This window comes from Thermobia domestica, chromosome 5 (assembly GCF_964235325.1).
Source record: "Thermobia domestica chromosome 5, izTheDome1.hap1.1, whole genome shotgun sequence".
In the NCBI taxonomy this organism is placed as follows: domain Eukaryota; kingdom Metazoa; phylum Arthropoda; class Insecta; order Zygentoma; family Lepismatidae; genus Thermobia; species Thermobia domestica.
In genome coordinates, this window is record NC_137458.1 from 30,317,548 (window position 1) to 30,338,676 (window position 21,129).

A 21,129-nucleotide genomic window follows, 5' to 3' on the forward strand; every position below is an offset into this window, starting at 1 on the left:
CTTTTAATGATAAGGAACTTGTTTGTGACAAAGACAGAACTAGTTTTCATATCAAAACTGTGATAACTAACTAAGTGGAACAGGTGTTTGCTACTGTTCGAGGATTGAGTTCTTGTATTTGACAACAATCAAGCAATTCATGCTGGGATTTGTTTGACTATCGGCTTAGCACTGCCCATGCGATCTTAAACTAATGTGATCTAAATATGATTTATGAATGTATTATTCAAATAAAAGGTCAGCTTAGTAAATTTAACTACCATCATCATGAAGTCTGTTTCTAACAAGAAATACATTTTTTAAATAATATACTAGTTATGATAGATTTTGCCGCTCTTCGAAGCTTGCTGCCCTGTGCAAATGCACGTGTTGCACATATACTGAAGTAGAGCATGTGCATTTGAAATATGTAATAACTTGATATAGTGCGATTTGGGAAAATAAAATTTTTTGTCAGGATGGCAACATTGTTAACCTTGTGATGCCACAGAGTGTCTCCCTGTCGATTTTACATGGTACAATATTTCAGGGTCCTTTGTCCATTTGTTAAAAATGACAATGGCGTATCCAGGTAAGTGGTCCACCCTGTATAATCAAGCTACTCTGATTAATATTTCTTTGGACCCAACAAAAAAGGCTTTATTGTAGTGTATACTTACTTTAGTATTGAAAGTAACTTCTTTTGGTACAATAAATAAGGAAAACTATTTAAGTTTCTGCCTCCTCTTGGGATATGTATTTTAATCAATGTGAAACGATAAAATCCTAGGTTGAAGTAGGTTCTTTGCTCAAAAATTCATTTCAAACAGTTCAAGTACTCTACCGAAACGACCTAATAGACAATATCAACACCCTTTATACACTGTACTGTACGTTACTAAAACATACGAAGGATTCTCGAGGGATGTTTTTAAAGTAAGGTCCGTTTGGCATTATCTAAGTAAGGTGCGAGTGTTCCTAATGTTGCACGTGATCAGAGTTTCCCAACACCTTTGAGTGTAAATACACTAGACTCTCGCTAGTCCGGCCCTCAGTAGTCCGTCCACTCAGTAATCCAGTCCCACATCTGGCGCATAACGTTACAACGATCGATCAACGACTGTATTGTTCATCCTGTAGCTGCGGAAAAATACATCCAGTAGGCCTACTATCGTGGCTTAAGTTTATTGTTGCTTGGAAAGCGGTTGCGTGATAATCCATGCTGCCGCTGAGCATTGTCATTGCTTGAACTAAACATTCGAGACGTGTTTCAGGATGATTATAATGACTGATATTCTACGTGCAATCTCAAGCATTACGTTTATCTATTTTTTTCTGTGATAATGTATAACCTTATATTTAATAAAGTATAATATTGTATGTGTTAAATTCAATTGCAGATACTCTCAATAATCCGGCTCTTTTGCTAATGCAGCAACCCTCTTTGCAAAAATTGTCCGGATTAACGAGAGTCTAGTGTAAATATAATAACATCGACAGCGTGTGGTATGTGAAGTAAGAGCACAAGAAGATCGAGCAGCTCGCTACCGGTGACATAAGATCTGAATTCGATTTCTGACTGTAAGAAATATGGCAGGGACGTAGTTTCATCACCAAATTTGAGAGGTGTACAGTCCAAATACCATGAGTGATAGCTAAATTCGTAAATGTTTAAGATAGTTTAATGAGAAACGGAAGGAGAATGTTTATAATGGATCACTGTCACGCTAGCGCCAGTGGTGTAGTAGAAATAAAACAAAATTGTGACAAGACGATTCACCCCTATTCCCACGATACTAGAGAATTTACCAGAAGCTTCACCTTGTTCTTTTTCAAAATCGTGTCGGAAATATTGGCTTCCCAAGCGAAACATTTTTGAGACATGGGTCTGTAAAAACTTGTCTCCTGACAGAACAGATATTCCAACATCAACAAAAATTATGCTGAAAAGTAGCTGGAGTTATGTAGAATATTCTAAAAAACATAATATACTCGAAATGTTTAGTAGTTGTTTTATTATTATTATAAAAGGGACCTTGCTTTAAAAACGTCCCTTGTATATAGATTAAAGATATGTTAGTAAGAAAGCAGATTTAACAGATATTTAATTTCATTATATCAATTTGGTACTACGAATGTGTTTGTGCGTTGCAAAAGTAAATATTACAGAAAATTCAATGTAATGGCTTCCATCGTTATATTCAGTGCCGGATTAACCCATTGTTTCCCAAAGAATGAATTTATAAAGAGAAAGAAAACAACGAAATTTCAAGTTAATTGGGTATACAGTTTCATCGCGAATGAAAATCCTGGAAGTAATTTAAACACCTGTCCTTAGATGGCTTGCAAAGTTTATACTAAAAGATGGTTTCCTTCTAAATCCACTAGGCTGCACGGAGAAAAGAGTTAAAACTGTGGTTTCACGCTGAAACCACTTGGGCCGGAAAGGGTTAAGGGGAGAAGGCTTAGGGGCCTGTAAACCCGGGTTTTCAAGTGGACGGGGGCCTCCAATCTGAACAAAATCTCAACTAGCAGTCTGAAAAGAATCATACAAGACACAATCGTCATCATAAGATAAAATATGAAAAAAAGTAATAAATATGTGGAACAAATTTCTTCGTTTGTTACATCCACCGTATCAGTAAATTAGCATTAATCAGTTTTAATAAAAAAGATCGAATCAAGTACATGCAGTCTCATGTAATTATAGAATATTATAGAATATGATAACTGTGCTTCTTTTATGTATTTGGGAAGTTCCATTACGTATATCACGTAATGCATGGCATGGTTGATGTAGAACTACGTGTATTTCCTTAACTTTCATACTGGACTTTCACAGAAATGTATTATGCGAAGTCAGTAGAGGCCACATATTTTTTTTTTCTAGCCCCGGGTCTCCAGATAGGTTAATCCGGCCCTGGTTATAAAAGAGTATTAATAGGAATGTCAATACAATAATAAAATTCTTATTTCAGCTTGGTATCGAGGACGTGTTCGATGATTTCAAGTCGGATTTAACAGGAATTGCAGTTTTCCCACCACTAGTAGTAACCAAAGTCTTTCAGAAAGCTCTTATAGAAGTCACTGAAGAAGGTACAAAGGCAGCTGCAGTTACAAGTAAGTAAGAATGATCAAGCTTAAAAGTATATAGTGCAGTACAAATATTGTTCAGAAAGCAATTACAAAGCTTTAAAGATGGGTTACAACAAGACAAGTTTGGTTGGACTGGAGATTAGGGTTCTTTTTGAGCACCGAGGCTGTATAAGACGTAGATCTACAGTTTTAAGATGGAATCTCAAGCATGGTAATGTGTTCAAATTTTCAAAGTTCTCAACACCAGAAATTGAACACGAGACCCTATGGATTATGCGCTATCCACGGGATAGAGCAGGGGCGGATCCAGGACGGACTTCTGGGAGAAGCGGTCGGTTGTAATACAGCTACTCAGAGCTACTTTTAAAAGCTCCAAACTCTGGGATGGGTTTTATTTATATATATAAAAAGAAAGTTTCCTCTTCTGGGTGGGGCAATGGCCCCGATCGTCCCTGGATCCGCCTCTGGGATAGAGCAGCACAAAGGAAGCAACTTAATTGAAATTATTGAAAATAAAACATGAATATATTAAAGAATACTAGGGATGCGCACGAGACAAGATTTGTGGCTGTCTCGTCTCGAAAATGTGCTGTAAAAGTGATGTCTCGACTCGAAAAATATATATTTCTCTATTGGAAGAGCCGTGTCTTGACTTGAATTTGGTCAGGAAAATCCTGTCTCGACTTGTCTCGAGCGCATTCCTAAAGAGTACTTATTGTGCCATCGAAAACTTTCGAAAACATTATGACCAAGTTCTGAACACACAAAGGACGTATGCGAACCGTGACAGCTAGATACTTATGAAAATTGGTACTCTGATTCATTGTGGATAGCTAATCATCGTGGTGACAGTCATTTGGTGCGGGAATGCCTTGTTTAGCCGCTACGTATAATACATATACCAAGCAGTAACCGGGTGAAGCTGTTCCGAATTATACCCCAAAAATGCCGGAAAACCACAGAAAATGAAAAATATATTCATGTAACCTGAAACCTACGAGAAGGAGACACGTGACCGACTACACAACAGTAATGTGACACAAGCAGTGTTAAAATCCCAACACAAACTTTTAGTTTTTCAAATAGAACGTATACCATTTTATGGCATTAAAATAATTGACATAAAACGTGAAAGAAAATAAGCAAAAGGTGAGTCATGAGTGTTGTCAAATAAGGGAGATATGAGGCTGTAAAGTTGAGAAATTATGGGGTCCTGCAGAGAAACGAACAAATATACAACAACAACAAGACAGCAGATAGAACAAATGTACAGTAGGGAGTAAACCACAGCATGCACTTGCACAGCATCCAGTGACTAACGGGCTTGATACAGGATTGACCTAAAAAAATGGCATATGTTACAGTAAACGTAGAAAGAAGAAGTCCTGTGTGACATAATGCGGAAATGTGAAAAGCAAGTCTTCTCGTAGCGCAGCAATTACAATGGCCTTTGTGTGAGATCGTTATCTCGAACTGTTCCCGAATGCTATAAACCCGAATGCCGAATCTTGGGATTGCCAACACTGCATAAAATGTTACATGCCTTCCAAACCACAGAAACGATGGTGTAACACCTGAAGTGAATAGAAAAGGCACGAAAGGCAACAAGTCTGTGACAAGAAATTACGTGAGAATCAACTACAATCAATACAAGGTAAGTGAGAATCAATACAAAGATTAATGACTTGTGATAAGTGTCAGTCTAGAATATAGGAAACGTTAGCATGTAAGACAACGATAAAGACATAACACACTGGATTCAGGTTACCAGTAATAACACGCGCAAAATATTTCAACATAATACAGCAATACATACATCAGAAAAGCCATAGATAGTAGGGCAAAATACATACATTTCTCGCCACAACTGCACACTCGATATGACTCGATCAAGCCCGTTAGTCACTGAATACTGTGCATGCTGTGGTTTCCTTTCTACTATACATTTATTCTTTCTGCAGTCTTGTTGTTGTTGTACATTTCTTCGTTTCTCTGTACAGACCCCATAATTTCTCAACTTTAGAGCCTCATATCTCCGTTATTTAGCAACACTAACTCACAATTTGCTTATTTTCTTTCACGTTTTATGCCAATTGTTTTAATGCCATAAAATGGTATACGTTCTATTTGAAAAACTATAAGTTTGCGTTGGGATGGCAACACTGTTTGTGTGACACTACTGCTGTGTTCTTGGTGACGTGTTCCTCTCCCATAGATATCAGGTTACATGCACATATTTTCCATTTTCTGCCTCTTTCTGGCGTTTTGGGGGTTTAACTCGGCACAGTTTCATCCGGTCACTACTTGGTTTATGTAGCGGGTAAACATGGCATTTCCGCACCGAAAGATTATCACCACGATGATTACAATTAGTCAAGGTACAAATCTGCATAAATATCTAGCTGTCATGGTTCGCATACGTTCCTTGTCAGTTGTGTAACGTTAAATACAGATGTTGCTCGTATTTTTTCAAGTGATACAAACATCAACAACTGTGATAGACAAATGGCGCCTGCAGGTAAGTTTTCATTGTTCTTGTTTGATGATTTGTTCTCGTTTTAAATCAATGTTTAACTGGCCACCATAAAAGGATTTGAAAAGGAAGGGGGACGCATAGCGTCACAGCCTCCCCCCGTTCCTATCTTTGTCCATTGTATTTTTTTAGAAAGTGGGGGAACGGGACAGATATTTTCTGAAAGTGGGTGGAAGGCGTCCTCCCGCGTTCCCCCTCACTTTTACCCCTGACATTAACCCCTCTCGTACAAAAAGACTTTATATGAAGTCCAAAAATAGATAACAATAATTTTAAAAAGGAGAATTGATAAATTTGTTTTCTGAAGTTAGCAACTCTGGGAGTGTGAAAAGACACATTATTCTACTTTTTACGAATTGCATCAAATGAAAATGAATGTGCTTTGCAGTACTACAAGAAGAGTGTATTAATAATTATTATTAATTATTAATACACTCTTCTTGTAGTACTGCAAAGCACATTCATTTTCATTTGATGCAATTCGTAAAAAGTAGAATAATGTGTCTTTTCACACTCCCAGAGTTGCCAACTTCAGAAAACAAATTTATCAATTCTCCTTTTTTAAATCGTCCTATAATACAAAAAATCATAGTATACTCATTATGCACGTGGTAATTGAAGGGAGAATTATAATACTAATAATAATAGCAATAATATATAATAAACTTACCTAGTAATCTTCATTTTTGAACTCCAAATAGCGTCACTGTTATCATCATTTTTAAATCCTTCTAAACACTACTCTAACTAACAATAATGTTGCCATCTCGTAAACGTAATTGACTTTAAAGAAGGGTTGTAGCGTTGCCATTTACCAATTCCCAAATCATTATTTATTTATTAGTGAGAATTACTGCTAAAAATCTCAATGTGTGTGTGTGTGTGTTATAATTATTTAATGCACATGCACCATTTATTTGCACATTCAAAAACTGTAATAAAGTTTGCGTTCTTAAATTACTGTATATTCACCTATTATCGCATTGGGATTATCGTATATACCATTAAGGATTAAATTACCAATATTCACCTATTATCACAAGGGGACTATCGTATATAGCATTAAGGATTAAATTGCAGTATATTCACCTATTATCGCAATGGGATTATCGTATATACCATTAAGGATTAAATTACCAATATTCACCTATTATCACAAGGGGACTATCGTATATAGCATTAAGGATTAAATTGCAGTATATTCACCTATTATCGCATTGGTATTATCGTATATACCATTAAGGATTAAATTACCAATATTCACCTATTATCACAAGGGGACTATCGTATATAGCATTAAGGATTAAATTACCGTATATTCACCTATTATCGCAATGGGATTATCGTATATACCATTAAGGATTAAATTACCAATATTCACCTATTATCACAAGGGGACTATCGTATATAGCATTAAGGATTAAATTGCAGTATATTCACCTATTATCGCATTGGGATTATCGTATATACCATTAAGGATTAAATTACCAATATTCACCTATTATCACAAGGGGATTATCGTATATAGCATTAAGGATTAAATTACCGTATATTCACCTATTATCGCATTGGGATTATCGTATATACCATTAAGGATTAAATTACCAATATTCACCTATTATCACAAGGGGACTATCGTATATAGCATTAACGATTAAATTACCGTATATTCACCTATTATCGCAATGGGATTATCGTGTATACCATTAAGGATTAAATTACCAATACTCACCTATTATCACAAGGGGACTATCGTATATAGCATTAAGGATTAAATTGCAGTATATTCACCTATTATCGCATTGGTATTATCGTATATAGCATTAAGGCTTAAATTATCATATATTCACCTGTTATCGCAATGGGATTATCGTATATAGCATTAAGGCTTAAATTATCATATATTCACCTATTATCGCAATGGGATTATTGTATATAGCATTAAGGACTAAATTACCGTATACTCACCTATTATCGGAATGGGATTATCGTATATAGCATTAAGGATTAAATTACAGTATATTCACCTATTATCGCATTGGGATTATCGCATATACCATTAAGAATTAAATTATCGTAAATTCACCTATTATCGCAAGGGCGTTACCGTATATAGCATTAAGGCTTAAATTATCGTATATCACGAAAATTGTCGGAAGGTTGGTAAACCTGGACACTAGTAGCTTTCCGGCATGAGTACGTAGGAACGGTCTGTGACGTAATTGTCTATTTGCAGTCAAGTGTACTGTTTTTGGATATAGTCTGAGATAGAAGATATTTTCTGCCGCATTCATATAATTTCTCGGTCCTAAAAATGTACTTTTACGTTCAAAAGGTAAATATTACAAGAAGTTCAATGTAATGGCATATACATCATGTTACATTATCAAACGGAAAGGCGGGTTAACAGGAGTATCAATGCAATGATAAAATTCTAATATTTAAACTGATATCTTACCTGTTTGAACATTTTGACAAAATATTTCCTGAGTTGGAAAATATGGCGAATAGAATGACTTGCCTCACACGAAGCTTGTTGCTATAGTGGATTCAACGTCGACACTGTCGATCTGAGAATACCTTGTAACTCGTTGGGAAAGTGTTTGTGTCGCAGTATCAGTGCAATAAATTAAATTTCCTGAATTGCCCTCGTATAACAAATGAGAATAAAATTGGTTTCTAATGCCTCTAGTGAGATTAGGGCATTTCTATGTAGATTTAAGACAATCAATTAAGTGTGCAAATATTTCAGAATTAAGAATCTTTAAAGCTGTTACAATTATTTACGGCATTACGTGCTACGTTTCAGTGAATTTGGGTTTGAGAATTGAGGCGTTAGTGACAGAGTGAGAGAGAGAGAGCTATGCAACAAATCTTGAAAATTAATTTTTTACCGTTTCTAGTCTTCTATTGCCATATGTTATCTATCATGTGACATAGGTTCTACGTTTTCTGCAGCAGATACCCCGAGTTCAAGAGTACGTCCTCAGCAGAATTTTGAGTGAGAGAAGGAGCTATGCCACTTACCCATGGTGACTGGCATGGCATTAGAGGAGGTACCAGCAGTTGAACAGTAAAATAGTACAGAGTGGTGTTACAATATCTGGTGCTAACTTTCATATCACGAAAACAATTGCTGTGAAATTTGATAGAACACTACCATTCATACTCTTCTTCAAATACGTGTTTTCATATGGAACACTTCAAGAAAATGCCATTTCGTCGACCCAAAACCATAAGAGATCTCCACATGACTACGCTTCTTGAAAATAATACCACTACTCTGTTCACATGGACGACCAATATCAGCCCTGAAGTTAAAAGATCTCATTTCAATAATGCGTTATAATCGTCAGTTTTTCATGGTGTTTTCGAAAAACTAACATCCAGAGAAACAATGGACAATGAATATTCTCCAGAAGACGTGCTGTCTTTCTGTATATTCTTAAACCCGTGAACATGATTTACACTCAGGCACAAGTATTTAAGTCATATTAAAACTCTTTGGTGTACTATAACCGCCTTCCGGGTTTGTCCTACGTCGTTTTGCCAATGAGTATTCTCCGGAGACCTGGACTTAACCTGCTTAAGACGTTGAAGGACATCTCCAAAAAGGGATTGCAAAATCGTTCCCAAATTGCTTGTTCGTCTCAATAACGAGATGAGCATTAGGCACCGAGAGGTTCGGATGTCTCGTCTCGAAAAACTCACGGATGATCAAACGGTCATTCAGACCACAACGCACACAAACATTATTCATACACACAACGAAAAACACTGGATTAAAAGACACTCTGTTTATTTATTAAAATACTATTAAAGAAAAATGAAAATGAAATGAAATCTTTGAGTTTTACGTCCCACGGTTATGCCGGTTAGGCTAAAGGAGACGGTGATTATGAGAGATGAGTGAAATGGTGGACTGAAGAAAGTGGGAGGAAACGGGAGAACCCCGAGAAAACCCACGAGCACGGTGTTTGTCCACCACAAAGTTCACTTGGCGGGGGCTGGGATCGAACCCGGGACCCCAAGCACCAGAGGTGAACGCTCTACCACTGAGCCACCGCGCCCCCTACTATTAAAGAATAACAGAGACAAACAATCACAACACTCAACACTGAATATGTATAATTATTTTCATTAATAAAATCACACTTTACTTTTTCACTACACTATAGCCCTTTATCACTTTTATACATATATGGAAGCTTATAATGGGGATTTCATTATAGATATTTTTCTCACACCGTTAATGCACATGGGGAATTAGCACTGTGGGGGTAATATCGGGATGATCCCACGAAGTAATATGGTTGCTGGTCCAGAAAATCTTTAGAGATCAACGTGAGTCTTCAGCATAAGCATATAGTCATCAAAATGGAACGATAATGTTGGAGGGCGCGTTTATAACTAACAAGTAAGACGCACTAGGTATATGAACCTGGGATTTCACTGATTAAGGCTAGCCATAACTAGGTCCTTTACTGGCTAATAAAGTATACCCCTTAGCACAACATTATACTTGATGCAAGATACAACGTATGTGGTTGCTGATCTCAATTACGGAGTAAAACTCCTCGAAAGCCGAAGTCCGAGATACGAGCTGTACTGATCGACTGATTATTGATGGCAGTTCATTCTCAAAAGCACTTAGGTTGAATCATCTGTATGTACATGCAAATCGAATATGATAAAGAATTAACGTTAATTTAAGTCCACTGGCCACGACTCACAAGATATTGCGGTAACTTTATGGTGGGAACGTTCAGATAACGAACTGGTAAAGCGATGTTGTTGGCTTCCTTCTGTCGTTCCTACATCTTGTATGCTTTGGATTGCAGTATTTCCATAAATGATTGGAAAATACACATAATTCAGTTCCAAATAACCATAACACATACTCTTTACATATTAACACTTTAAGCGCCAAGGGTCAAAATCAGAATTTTCCTCTTGGGACCAACTACATATTTTCTATTTTCCCTTATTTGGCCATGTGCATAAATTGTATGCACAAAAAGTTTTTACCTGTGGGCCATGTGCATATATTTTCTGCATGATTCAGTGTACAGATTATAGGCTTGTGTAGAGATTTTCTATACATTTATCGTTGAAACAAATGTACAGATATTTAGTACTGGCCCACGGGAACAGCATATAGCGACAGGCCGTTAATTACTCAAAAGTTGGTACCGCTGCAGGCAATCAAAGTTCATTGTTGTTAGAAGCTAAATTGTAGTGCATTTCAGTTAACATTACGCTGTTGTGAGAAGCACCTGCTCCGTGTAATAATTCTTTTCCACCTCAATATGGCAAACGAGGACGCAATAAGAGATATCTTGCAAGGAATGGAAAGTGATGTGAGTGACTTAAGTGAAGAATTATTTAGTAACATTACTAATTCTGATGATCCTCCTTTTTCACCACCCAAGACTGTCAGTGATTCTTCTAGCGGTGAAGAATACGAACATATCCTTAAGCCATGCCGGAAAAGAAGACGTAGATCACAGAATAGTGAATCAATATTTAGTGGCCATCAAGTGAGTGATTCCGAAACGGACCCAAAGGAAACCGAATCTGGGACTAGTTCCACAAAAGAAATTGTGTGGTATCAAGTGTCTGGAAACTTGCACGAGTTCGAATGTGATTTCGATAGTGGTGTGACGGGCGAGGTTATTGACATTTTGCAAGGTACAAAAGACGTTCTAAAATACTATGAGCTGTTTGTTGATGACTCAGTATTGGACTTAATTGTAACTGAAACGAACAGATACGCAGAGCAATGCATTATTTCTCATATTGAAAACGAAACGTCAACTGATCATACACGATTGTCCATGTGGTATGATACAGATAAGAGTGAAATACTCCAGTTCCTAGGTTTGATTTTATGGATGGGGTTGGATAAAAAACCAAATATCAGGAAATACTGGTCTAAAAGTCCACTATATGAAAACAATATTAGTAAGTGTATGTCTCGAAACCGGTTTGAACTACTTCTTAGTATGTTTCATTTCTCTGATAACGAATCAGTGGAAAACAAATCTAACCGAATGCATAAGATCAATCCCCTTATTGCCATGCTGAATGAAAAATTCAAGATTGTGTACATACCCGAACAAACTGTATGTATTGATGAGACAATGGTTCCTTTCGAGGAAGATTTAGTTTCAAGCAGTACATACCAGGTAAGAGACACAAATACGGACTGAAATTATTCAAGCTTTGTGTCAAGGGTGGATACACTTGGTACGTAAAACTCTACGGAGGAAAGGAGGCCAAATCAACAAAGCAAGCTGTGTCAACAAAGATAGTGATGGAAATGATGAGTCCGTTATTGAATGCCGGTAGAACGTTGTTCACATACAATTTTTATACCAGTGTTGCTTTGGCTCACGAACTCAACAGCAATCAAACACATTTGATAGGAACCCTGAGGAAAAAACGGAAAGGAAATCCAAAACCAGTAGTTTCAGCGAAACTCCAAAAAGGTGAAATGATCGCTCTGCAAAGCAATACCAATGTGATTGTGGGGAAGTGGAGGGATAAGCGTGATGTTTTATTTCTTTCCACCAAAGATGTGCCAACCATGACAGAAGTTACATACAAGCACAACAAAAACACAACAAAAAAACCTTCCACGATTTTGGAATACAATGAAGCTAAGTCGTATATTGATGTATCCGACCAGATGGCTTCTTATGCAACAACAACACGGAAGGGAGTGAAATGGTACCGAAAAGTGGCAATAGAACTACTTACTAACACGGCTGTAGTTAATGCGCACGCAATTTTCAAAAAGGTGACGGGCGAAACTTACCAAATTACTGACTTTCGTGAAAAGCTTTCCCTTGCTTTGATATTTCGTAAGAAGAAAGAAGATACAGTTCATCCCGATGGGCAACCTTCTTCAAGAAAACACATTCTCCAAACATCAGATAAGAAAAGGCGTCGTTGTACAGAATGCTATACCAAGCTGTCTCAGAGCTTTGGAAGAGCACATGCAGCAAAACACTCTAAGCAAGTTGTAACCGTGTGTCCCGCGTGTTCAGAGGACAAAGCGATTTGCCAAGATTGTTTTTTTGAAAAACACAGTGTAAGTTTGAATGGTGATTTCCCTACTAACTCTTGAGATAAACTGTCATTTGTTCTTATATTTTCTTTTCTTATATATTCTATCTTATTTTCTTATATTTTGTTATCTCTTGGTTTATAAAAGCTAAGAATGAATATTTAGAAAAAAACATGAAAAACATACTTGTTTGAAATGTTATCTCCAAATACTTTGAAATTTCGAGAATTATAAGAACTTATTTAGCCAAACTTTTGAAATAAATTTATCGTAAATTTCAATAACATGAAAATTTACTTCTCAATTTTATCCCAGGGGCCATGTGGATATAATTTATGCACACTCGTATTTTCGCAAAAAATCATCATAGAACATAATCAAATGTATAGAACAACAAGAAAATTAATATTTTTAAACAAACAAAGAATAAAAAAAGAGAGATCCGAAACAGAAAAAAATGAAATTTATGCATTGGCCTCCAGCAGAAAACAAAAGTGTGCATAAAATATATGCAATGGCCCCCAGGAACAGACCAAGTGTGCATAAAATATATGCACATGGCGCTTAAAGTGTTAATAAATCAGGAAGAAACACTGAGAAGCTTCGTCGCTCACTAAAATGTTCTCACCACAAAGTAACGTTTTAGAGATGTATGTGAAATAACGATGAAAGACTTCTTTGTCGTGTTATGTGGGAAGAAAAACAGTTCCCACCAAAAAAGAAAATATTTGCGTCGCAGAATAAAGTATAAATCAAAAAATAGTTACTGGCTTTACGAAATGTACAGAGCGTCCACAAAAATACTTCTATAAACCGGTGACGTTTATAGATTTACGTCCGGCAAGGGACCGACCTCTCAAGTACATACGAAGTTGAGGTTGAGAACACCTGGGCGTTAAATAAGATTGGGATAAAGTTAGGTTTCTTACCAAAAATTTAAAACCAGTTAGTTGGCAACACTGTAATATGGTGTGAGATTTACGTGCATAAAAGTTCAATGGTTTTTCACTTTATATTGTATAATATGATGTAAATGTATACACACAATGACTATTCATGAAAATATTGACTTCAATAATTATCAAAGATCTTAATAAAAGTTAGTATATTTCTCCTTTAGAATATGCTTACATATGCACATAGAACATTAAAACATATGCAAATGGAAGAAAATGTAAAACATATTATATATTAAAATATTAAAATTATTGTCAAAGTTTCAATATTGGCTTTATATACTGGAAAAATATGAAAATCATTGAAAAAGTAAAATGAATAAAAATGTAAACACATTATAGATTCACAAGGTACAAACAAAATAAGGTTTTAACCTCTATGATTCGTTTTAAATAAAGTTAGTGCTTCGTGTTGTTTAGCGAAAAAGAACGAAATGTCGTTTTTCCAAAATAAAAAAAAAACTTAAGTGTCAAAGCTGACGTTCATAGTGATTCCAACAAACAAGCATGATTCTGTATATCAAGAAAAAAGGTTGTGATTTCGTTGATATGTATGAAGAAAATTCGGCACGCCATAAGATTAGAATAACATCTGCTCGTCATGTGAAAATCGAGATTTTTATTCAATAATGCTCAATACAACAAACTATTTCATTCTGAAACAAAATTATTATTAGCTTAGGTCTAGTATAATAATTGCTATTCATTCCCAGAAAACGTATATATTGTAGGGATACCAGAACGTGTGGGTATTATCTGCAAAAAACGTATTAATAAAACGTTGAAAACTATAGAGTGTAGATCCAAGTTTTTCGATGGTCTGAATCAAGGAAGTTGTCTCACTAGTCCAAACATTCCTGAAAATAATGTTTTATTAATATATATAAAATAAGAAAGTTTGCTCTTCTGGGGGGCAATCGCCCCCCTGGATCCGCCCCTGCCGAGAGAGAAGTTATGGCAGTGAGGGTCAGACAACCACTATTTTTCCAGTCTAACCCCAAATTAGTGATATTTGTGGTTAAAGGTCCGTAGCTAGACCTTTATTTATTAATCATTAAACAACTTTATGATACACTGGACTTCATAAGTCAATAAACAATTACGAACTTTACAAACAATATACTATAAATAGTATACTTGGTGTTCTCTTATTTCACACAAAAATCATTTGAAGGTTACACGAAAAAAAAAAGGGCTCATTGCAATTTTTGCGAGAAAATCGACATGGACACCACATGTTGGTGCTAGTTTGTACTTTTAAATGTACTACGAATATTGTGGTAAAGTAACAGGTTGCAGAGAAACTTACGAAAGAGAAAGAAGCAATACATGAAGAAAAGGGACCATCAGCATTCTAAATTGCTTCTCCTGAAAGAAATGTAAAATGTTGAATATAGCCCCTTCTTTCCGTGTACCCTTCATTTGGCTTGTTATTTTGAATGATACTTACTGATAGACTGTTAGTTTGACTCGAACTCGTGGCACGTCCGTAGGCTACTATTTTTGTTTCGTGTGTTGTATTTATGGCTACTTTCAGAAGCATTGTAAGTGGTAAGTCCTTCCAAATATTTCTTAATTTTCATAAAATAGTAAAATTTATGAGAATTGTATTATTATATTGCAAAAGAACATGCAATTTACTGTATGTCAATATAGATAGCTACACTTATAACCAAATAATTCTGGATAAAAGAAAATATTTTTTCCCGTCGTTACATGAAAAAACTCTCATATTTTCTCAAAATGGGAAAATCCGGGTACAAAACCCAAGAAAAAATATTTTCCCCGTTTTTTGCCAATCACTACACACAAGTCTCTTCATAAAGGTGGTGCTTGTCGGGGAGGTATATACAGGGAGTTTCAAAACAACACTGACAACCTTTGGAGCTGATTCCTTATACCAAGATAAGACAAAACATATAGATCAAGCTGGGTGCACGAAAACTTCCTTTGGGAGTTATAGGCTGCCGAAAACATGAAAAACTGAAATTTAAAGGTCTATAGTTCCAGCACTATGAGACCTACCGTAGTCGGGTCAAGAGTTCACTTAGAAAAAAGTGTGTGTCCTATCCAAATATCCATGTTTCAGACTCCTGCAATACTTCTGCAATAATTTTTATAGACCTAAGTAGTGAATAATTCACTTCATCCCCGTGGGAAAATTTTCTAGAATTTTCCTACGGGAACGTTCCCTGGGCGCTGTTGCTAAGCTGGTATACGTATGTTCAGACTCTTGTATGCCTACCGGCTGTAGAATCAAGATGAAACATGCCTTTTCGTCTTCTTCTTCTTCTCGTCGTGTATTGGCTAGTTATTTGAGACCCCGCCCCGCCCCCGTCAGTAATCATATAATGAAACATGCTGTTGCTAAGTATTAGGATCCCTTGTGGGAAACTTTTCGTCTTAGGAATGTTCCCTGGGCATTGGGTTGCTAAGATGAATATCGTAGTTCATGATTGTTTCACAACGTATTGGATTCCATTGATTGAACATAATGTAATAACGGAAGTTTGTCATAACATTTGATAATGTTTTCATAACGTAGGATGAAAATTTGTATACTCAAGTCAACAGGGGCGCTTGTATTGCATGTGAAAAGTGTCATATGAAGAATCAAATGAACGAAATGATGATGATGATGTCTGTAATGCCTAGTAATTAAAATCACTTTTGCAGAGAATTCAAAGATCAAATTATGTCAACGAATGTGCTGCTTATGTTGAAGTCGTGGTGAGATATTGCTTTGAAATACATTCCCATAGCATGAACAGCTGCGTAATCGTACTATTGATCGTATTCTCATATAGATGAGATGCGTGTACAAAGATGCCTGCCATAGAGAAGCCTGTATAAACAAAATGAAACACGACTTTCCCAAGTCTTGATGTGATAGGTATTATGTGATGTCTATTGAAACCGTGATGAGATATGTTTTCGATCACTAGTATGCGACCCCGATTATTGAAGACGTGTGTGAACTTGTTATGACATGTTTTGTCGAAGGTAATCACGTGTGTGTGTGTGTGTGTGTGTGTGTGTAGGACGGAAAAAGAATAATTGTAAGTGAGAGTTAACAGAGAGAAGCTGTGTTTAATACATCATCTTTCGCGCCGAACTTGTAATATTGTGTGTGTGCTTGTTCCGCTGGATTTCGAGAGCTGTGAATAATTGTGATCATCGGACGTTTCTATTAAAATAGGTAAGTAAAAAAATATATTACTAAAATGTTACTGTCCATGATTATCCCTGAAGGAATAAAGCAGTATGTTATGTCTTCATTTAACTATAAAGGCACTCAAGACAACAAGGAAACAATGTATACTCATTTTGATAATGAGAAGGAATTCTAACGTTAAAAAACACATACACATTCATATAAGCAAATCTGAACTGAATGCTGCTTCTTCTCGTTGTACATTGAATTCCGAGGAAAAGATATGATAAAATGCCTGAGGGTTTTCTGACTCGTATTGCAACTAGCTCCCAGCTGTCGTGAGAAATGTCTGGAGTCTTGTATAAAGCAAATAGTGAACGTTGAACGATAAAGATGTATCAATTGTAGTTTAATGTTAAATTAATATTATAAAAGAAGAGGTATATTATGTGTTTTAATTTTGATAATATCATGTCTACCTGTCTGTCTGTCTGTAGTATGTGCTCGGGGCCAGCAAACATTGACGGCTTAAGCTGAGATCGAACCAATGACCCCCAAGCACTGACCCACCGTATCCCCCTAAGCGATTGATAATAGAATAAAATTTCGAACGTATCGTGTCTACCTGTCTATCTATTTGTCTGTAGTATGTGCTCGGGGTCAGCAAACATTGACGGCTCGAGCCGAGATCAAACCAAGGACCCCCAAGCACTGACCCACCGTATCCCCTAAGTGAATGATAATAGACTAAAATGTGGAACGTATCATACGACCTGTCTATCTCTCTGTCTGTAGTATGTGTTTGGGGTCAGCAAACATTGAAGACACGAACTGAGATCGAACCAAGGACAATCAAGCACTGAGCCACCGTGTCCCCTAAGTGAATTATAATAGAATAAAATGTGGAAAGTATCATGCTACCTGTCTATCTGTCTGTCTGTAGTATGTGTTCGGGGTCAGCAAACATTGAAGGCACGAACTGAGATCGAACCAAGGACAATCAAGCACTGAGCCACCGTGTCCCCTAAGTGAATGATAATAGAATAAAATGTGGAACGTATCATGCTACCTGTCTATCTGTCTGTCTGTAGTATGTGTTCGGGGTCAGCAAACATTGAAGGCACGAACTGAGATCGAACCAATGACCCTAAAGCACTGAGCCACCGTGTCCCCTAAGTGAATGATAATAGAATAAAATGTGGAACGTATCATGTCTACATGTGTGTCTGTAGTATGTCCTCGGGGTCAGCAAACATTGACGGAACGAGCTGACAGCAAACATTGACGGTTATGCCGGCTAGGCTAATGGGAAATCTTTGAGTTTTACGTCCCACGGTTATGCCGGCTAGGCTCTTGGAGACGGTGATGATGAGAAATGAATGAAATGATGAAAGTGGAAGGAAACGGGAGAACCCCAAGGAAACTCACGCACATGGTGTTTGTCCACAACAAAGTTCACTTGTCGGGAGTAGAATTTGAACCCTGAACCCCATGCACCAGAGGCGAACGAGAGAGAGGTCAAACTACAGTACACATTGCAATGATCGTTTGACATCCCATGAATGTTTTAACAATGAACATTCGTCCCTATATGTAGGAAATATAAATAAAAGTGCATATCTGTATGCATGTGTTTCTGTCTGTGATCTGGGGGGTCAGATAGGGAGGCGAAAAGTTATCAAAATTTAGCTATGCTCTCAAACCAAGACGAAGCGAAGATATGTGTTTAGCCATTGATAATATCATATGATAGTTATAAATAAAGAAGAAGAAAAAGAAGAAGATGAAAAAGAAGAGAAATATAAGGAGCTATTATAGATATTAGAAAATGGATGTGATAGGATGATAACACAGGAGGAGGAAAAGGAACCATCCCTCTGTATTGAAAAAATTAAACAAATGGTTACAAGAAGAAGCAGGAGAAGACGTAGAAGAAAGGACAAACGAAGAAAAAGAAGAGTTGCTAAATCTTACGTTTTCGCAGATAATAGAAGAGGCTTACAATGGATCAGCATTTAGTGAAAATGAAAAAGGTGTGGCTCCTATTAATGACTTTTTAAATTCTATGTTCAGTGAAGTGGAAGTGTATTTAAATAACAAACTAATTTCATTTCCATCTCATAATCATCCATATCTATCATACATCGAAAAACTGTAAAATTATGATGATTCTGCTAAAAAATACTCATTTTCAATGTGCATTCTGGTTTCAAGATACTGCTGGACATATGGATGCAACTTCTAATGGTAATAGAGGATTTTAACAACGTTCTGAATTAACAAAAAGCAGTGCAAAATTCGACATGCTTGGACATCTTCATTGTGATATTTTTAATCAGGATAAATTTTTAATCCAAGGAGTAGAATTACGCCTCAAGTTAATTCCTGCAAAGCCAAACTTTTGTCTCATCGCTAGTGATTCGTCTGTTGAGGCTAAAGTGAATATTTTAGACGCTGCTTTACACATTAAAAAGATTAATGTTAGTCCTACAATAAAACTAGCACATAACAAGCTTCTACGATCAACAACAGCCAAATATCCTCTCACAAGAGTGCAAATGAAGTCATTCGTCATTCCAAAGGATCTTTAATCAAAAACAATCGATAATTTATTTATGGGAGTATTACCAATTCGACTGATTGTTGCGTTTATTGAAAATGATGTTTATAGAGGAACGATACTTTAAATCCATTTCATTTCAAACATTTTGACATCAATTTCTTATCATTATACATTGGTGGAAAACCTGTACCTTCAAAACCTTTACAACCAAATTTCGAAAACAAACTATATGTTTCTTCACATTATACCTTATTCTGTGGATCAGGTATTCACTTTTCCTATCATGGCAACAATATTTCTCGCCTTCCCTTTCCTCAAGGGTACACCATCTTTGTTTTCGACATGGAGAAGCCAGCGCTGTGCAGCATTGGACATGGTTGTGCTCGTCTGGAAGTTCATTTTAAGAATCCTCTACCAGCACCTGTCTCATGCATCACATATGGCGAGTTCCAATCTTTAGAGGTGGATCGTTAGAGGAACGTCATCATTAATTTTTAGAGGTACGTATTATTATTGCTGTATTATTATTTAAATACCGTAACATATATGTACATGTCTATATTTTTATACATGATGTCCTCTACACTAGACTTATTGCATGCACTTCAAACAAAGTCTTTATTTCACAATCATTCTATTGGCGTATATGCAGCGAATGAATTACCAATGCATGTTCCACTACCTGCAGCTATCATCATAAATACAGATCCCGCTAATAAAGTCAGTACCCATTGGATTTCCGTATATATTAATACTGACGGACATGCCCACCTTCGATACATTTGGATTTTCTCCATATGTAATGCAACATATTCAATTTCTACGTAGAAATTCACTTTCTTATACATTTAATAATAAACAAATTCGAAGTGTAAAATCGCCCCTATGTGGACTTTATTCATACCTATTGCTTTGCCCTAAAGCTAAAGAAAAGTCCTTAAACAAATTTCATTATAACTTCTCATCAACTCAACAGAAAAATTACCGCCGATTGTTGTATTTACTACTACAGGTAATCATTTCTCCTGTATACATATTCTCATGTCTTCATCATCATTATTATTTATTATGGATGTATTTCTTCTTCGTTTGTTTTGGATACTTTTATTATAGATAAAACAAACCTTAAATTCTTTCTATTACTGCAGGTTGTCATTTCATTTTCGTTACTATTATTATAACGTCTTTTGTATACATATTATCATTTGTTGTTTTATATGTTCATGATTATAGATAAAATAAACTTTAATTTACATTTTTCATTTTTTTCATTTCAGAGTAAAGGATCGTCAGCGTGTGCATGGGCGACATCATTGTACACTATCACTTCTATCTACGTTCCATCGTCACCAGTACAAGCAGCATCATCATCATATACGCCATCTGTGGAGTCATCATCAAGTGGTCAAAAAGACTATTAAAGAACTGTGACTTTTAAAAAAATCATTTGCACAGTGAACATGAAGTTAAAAAAACATGTACCATACTTACCTTTGTTTTCCTTGTGTAAATATTATCATCATCAATAAATAGTTTGTATTCTTCTTTTTCCTTCCATGTGCTAATGAATATATATGTTTTATGATCAATTATGTAATCAAATAAATATATCATAAAATATATTTTTAAACCTCATTGAATTAAATAGTTTCATACTGTTTTAAAATATCTAGAACTGATTTTTAAATTCAATGATGTAATTATATAACTAAATAATATTGATTTCAAATACTTAATCACTTATTCTTTCATAAATTAAACCAAGTATGTGAATTC

General features: G+C 36.0%; 1 protein-coding gene across 2 annotated transcripts in view; it reads left to right on the plus strand.

Moving 5' to 3' along the window:
- LOC145685828 (leukocyte elastase inhibitor-like) overlaps positions 1 to 21,129 on the plus strand; it is a 134,428-nt gene that overhangs the window by 83,273 nt on the left and 30,026 nt on the right. For both annotated transcript variants that reach the window (XM_081758418.1, XM_081758416.1), the window contains exon 7: positions 2,958 to 3,099. In XM_081758418.1, the coding sequence (XP_081614544.1) occupies positions 2,958 to 3,099 (142 nt within the window). The remainder of the gene's footprint in view (positions 1 to 2,957; positions 3,100 to 21,129) is intronic.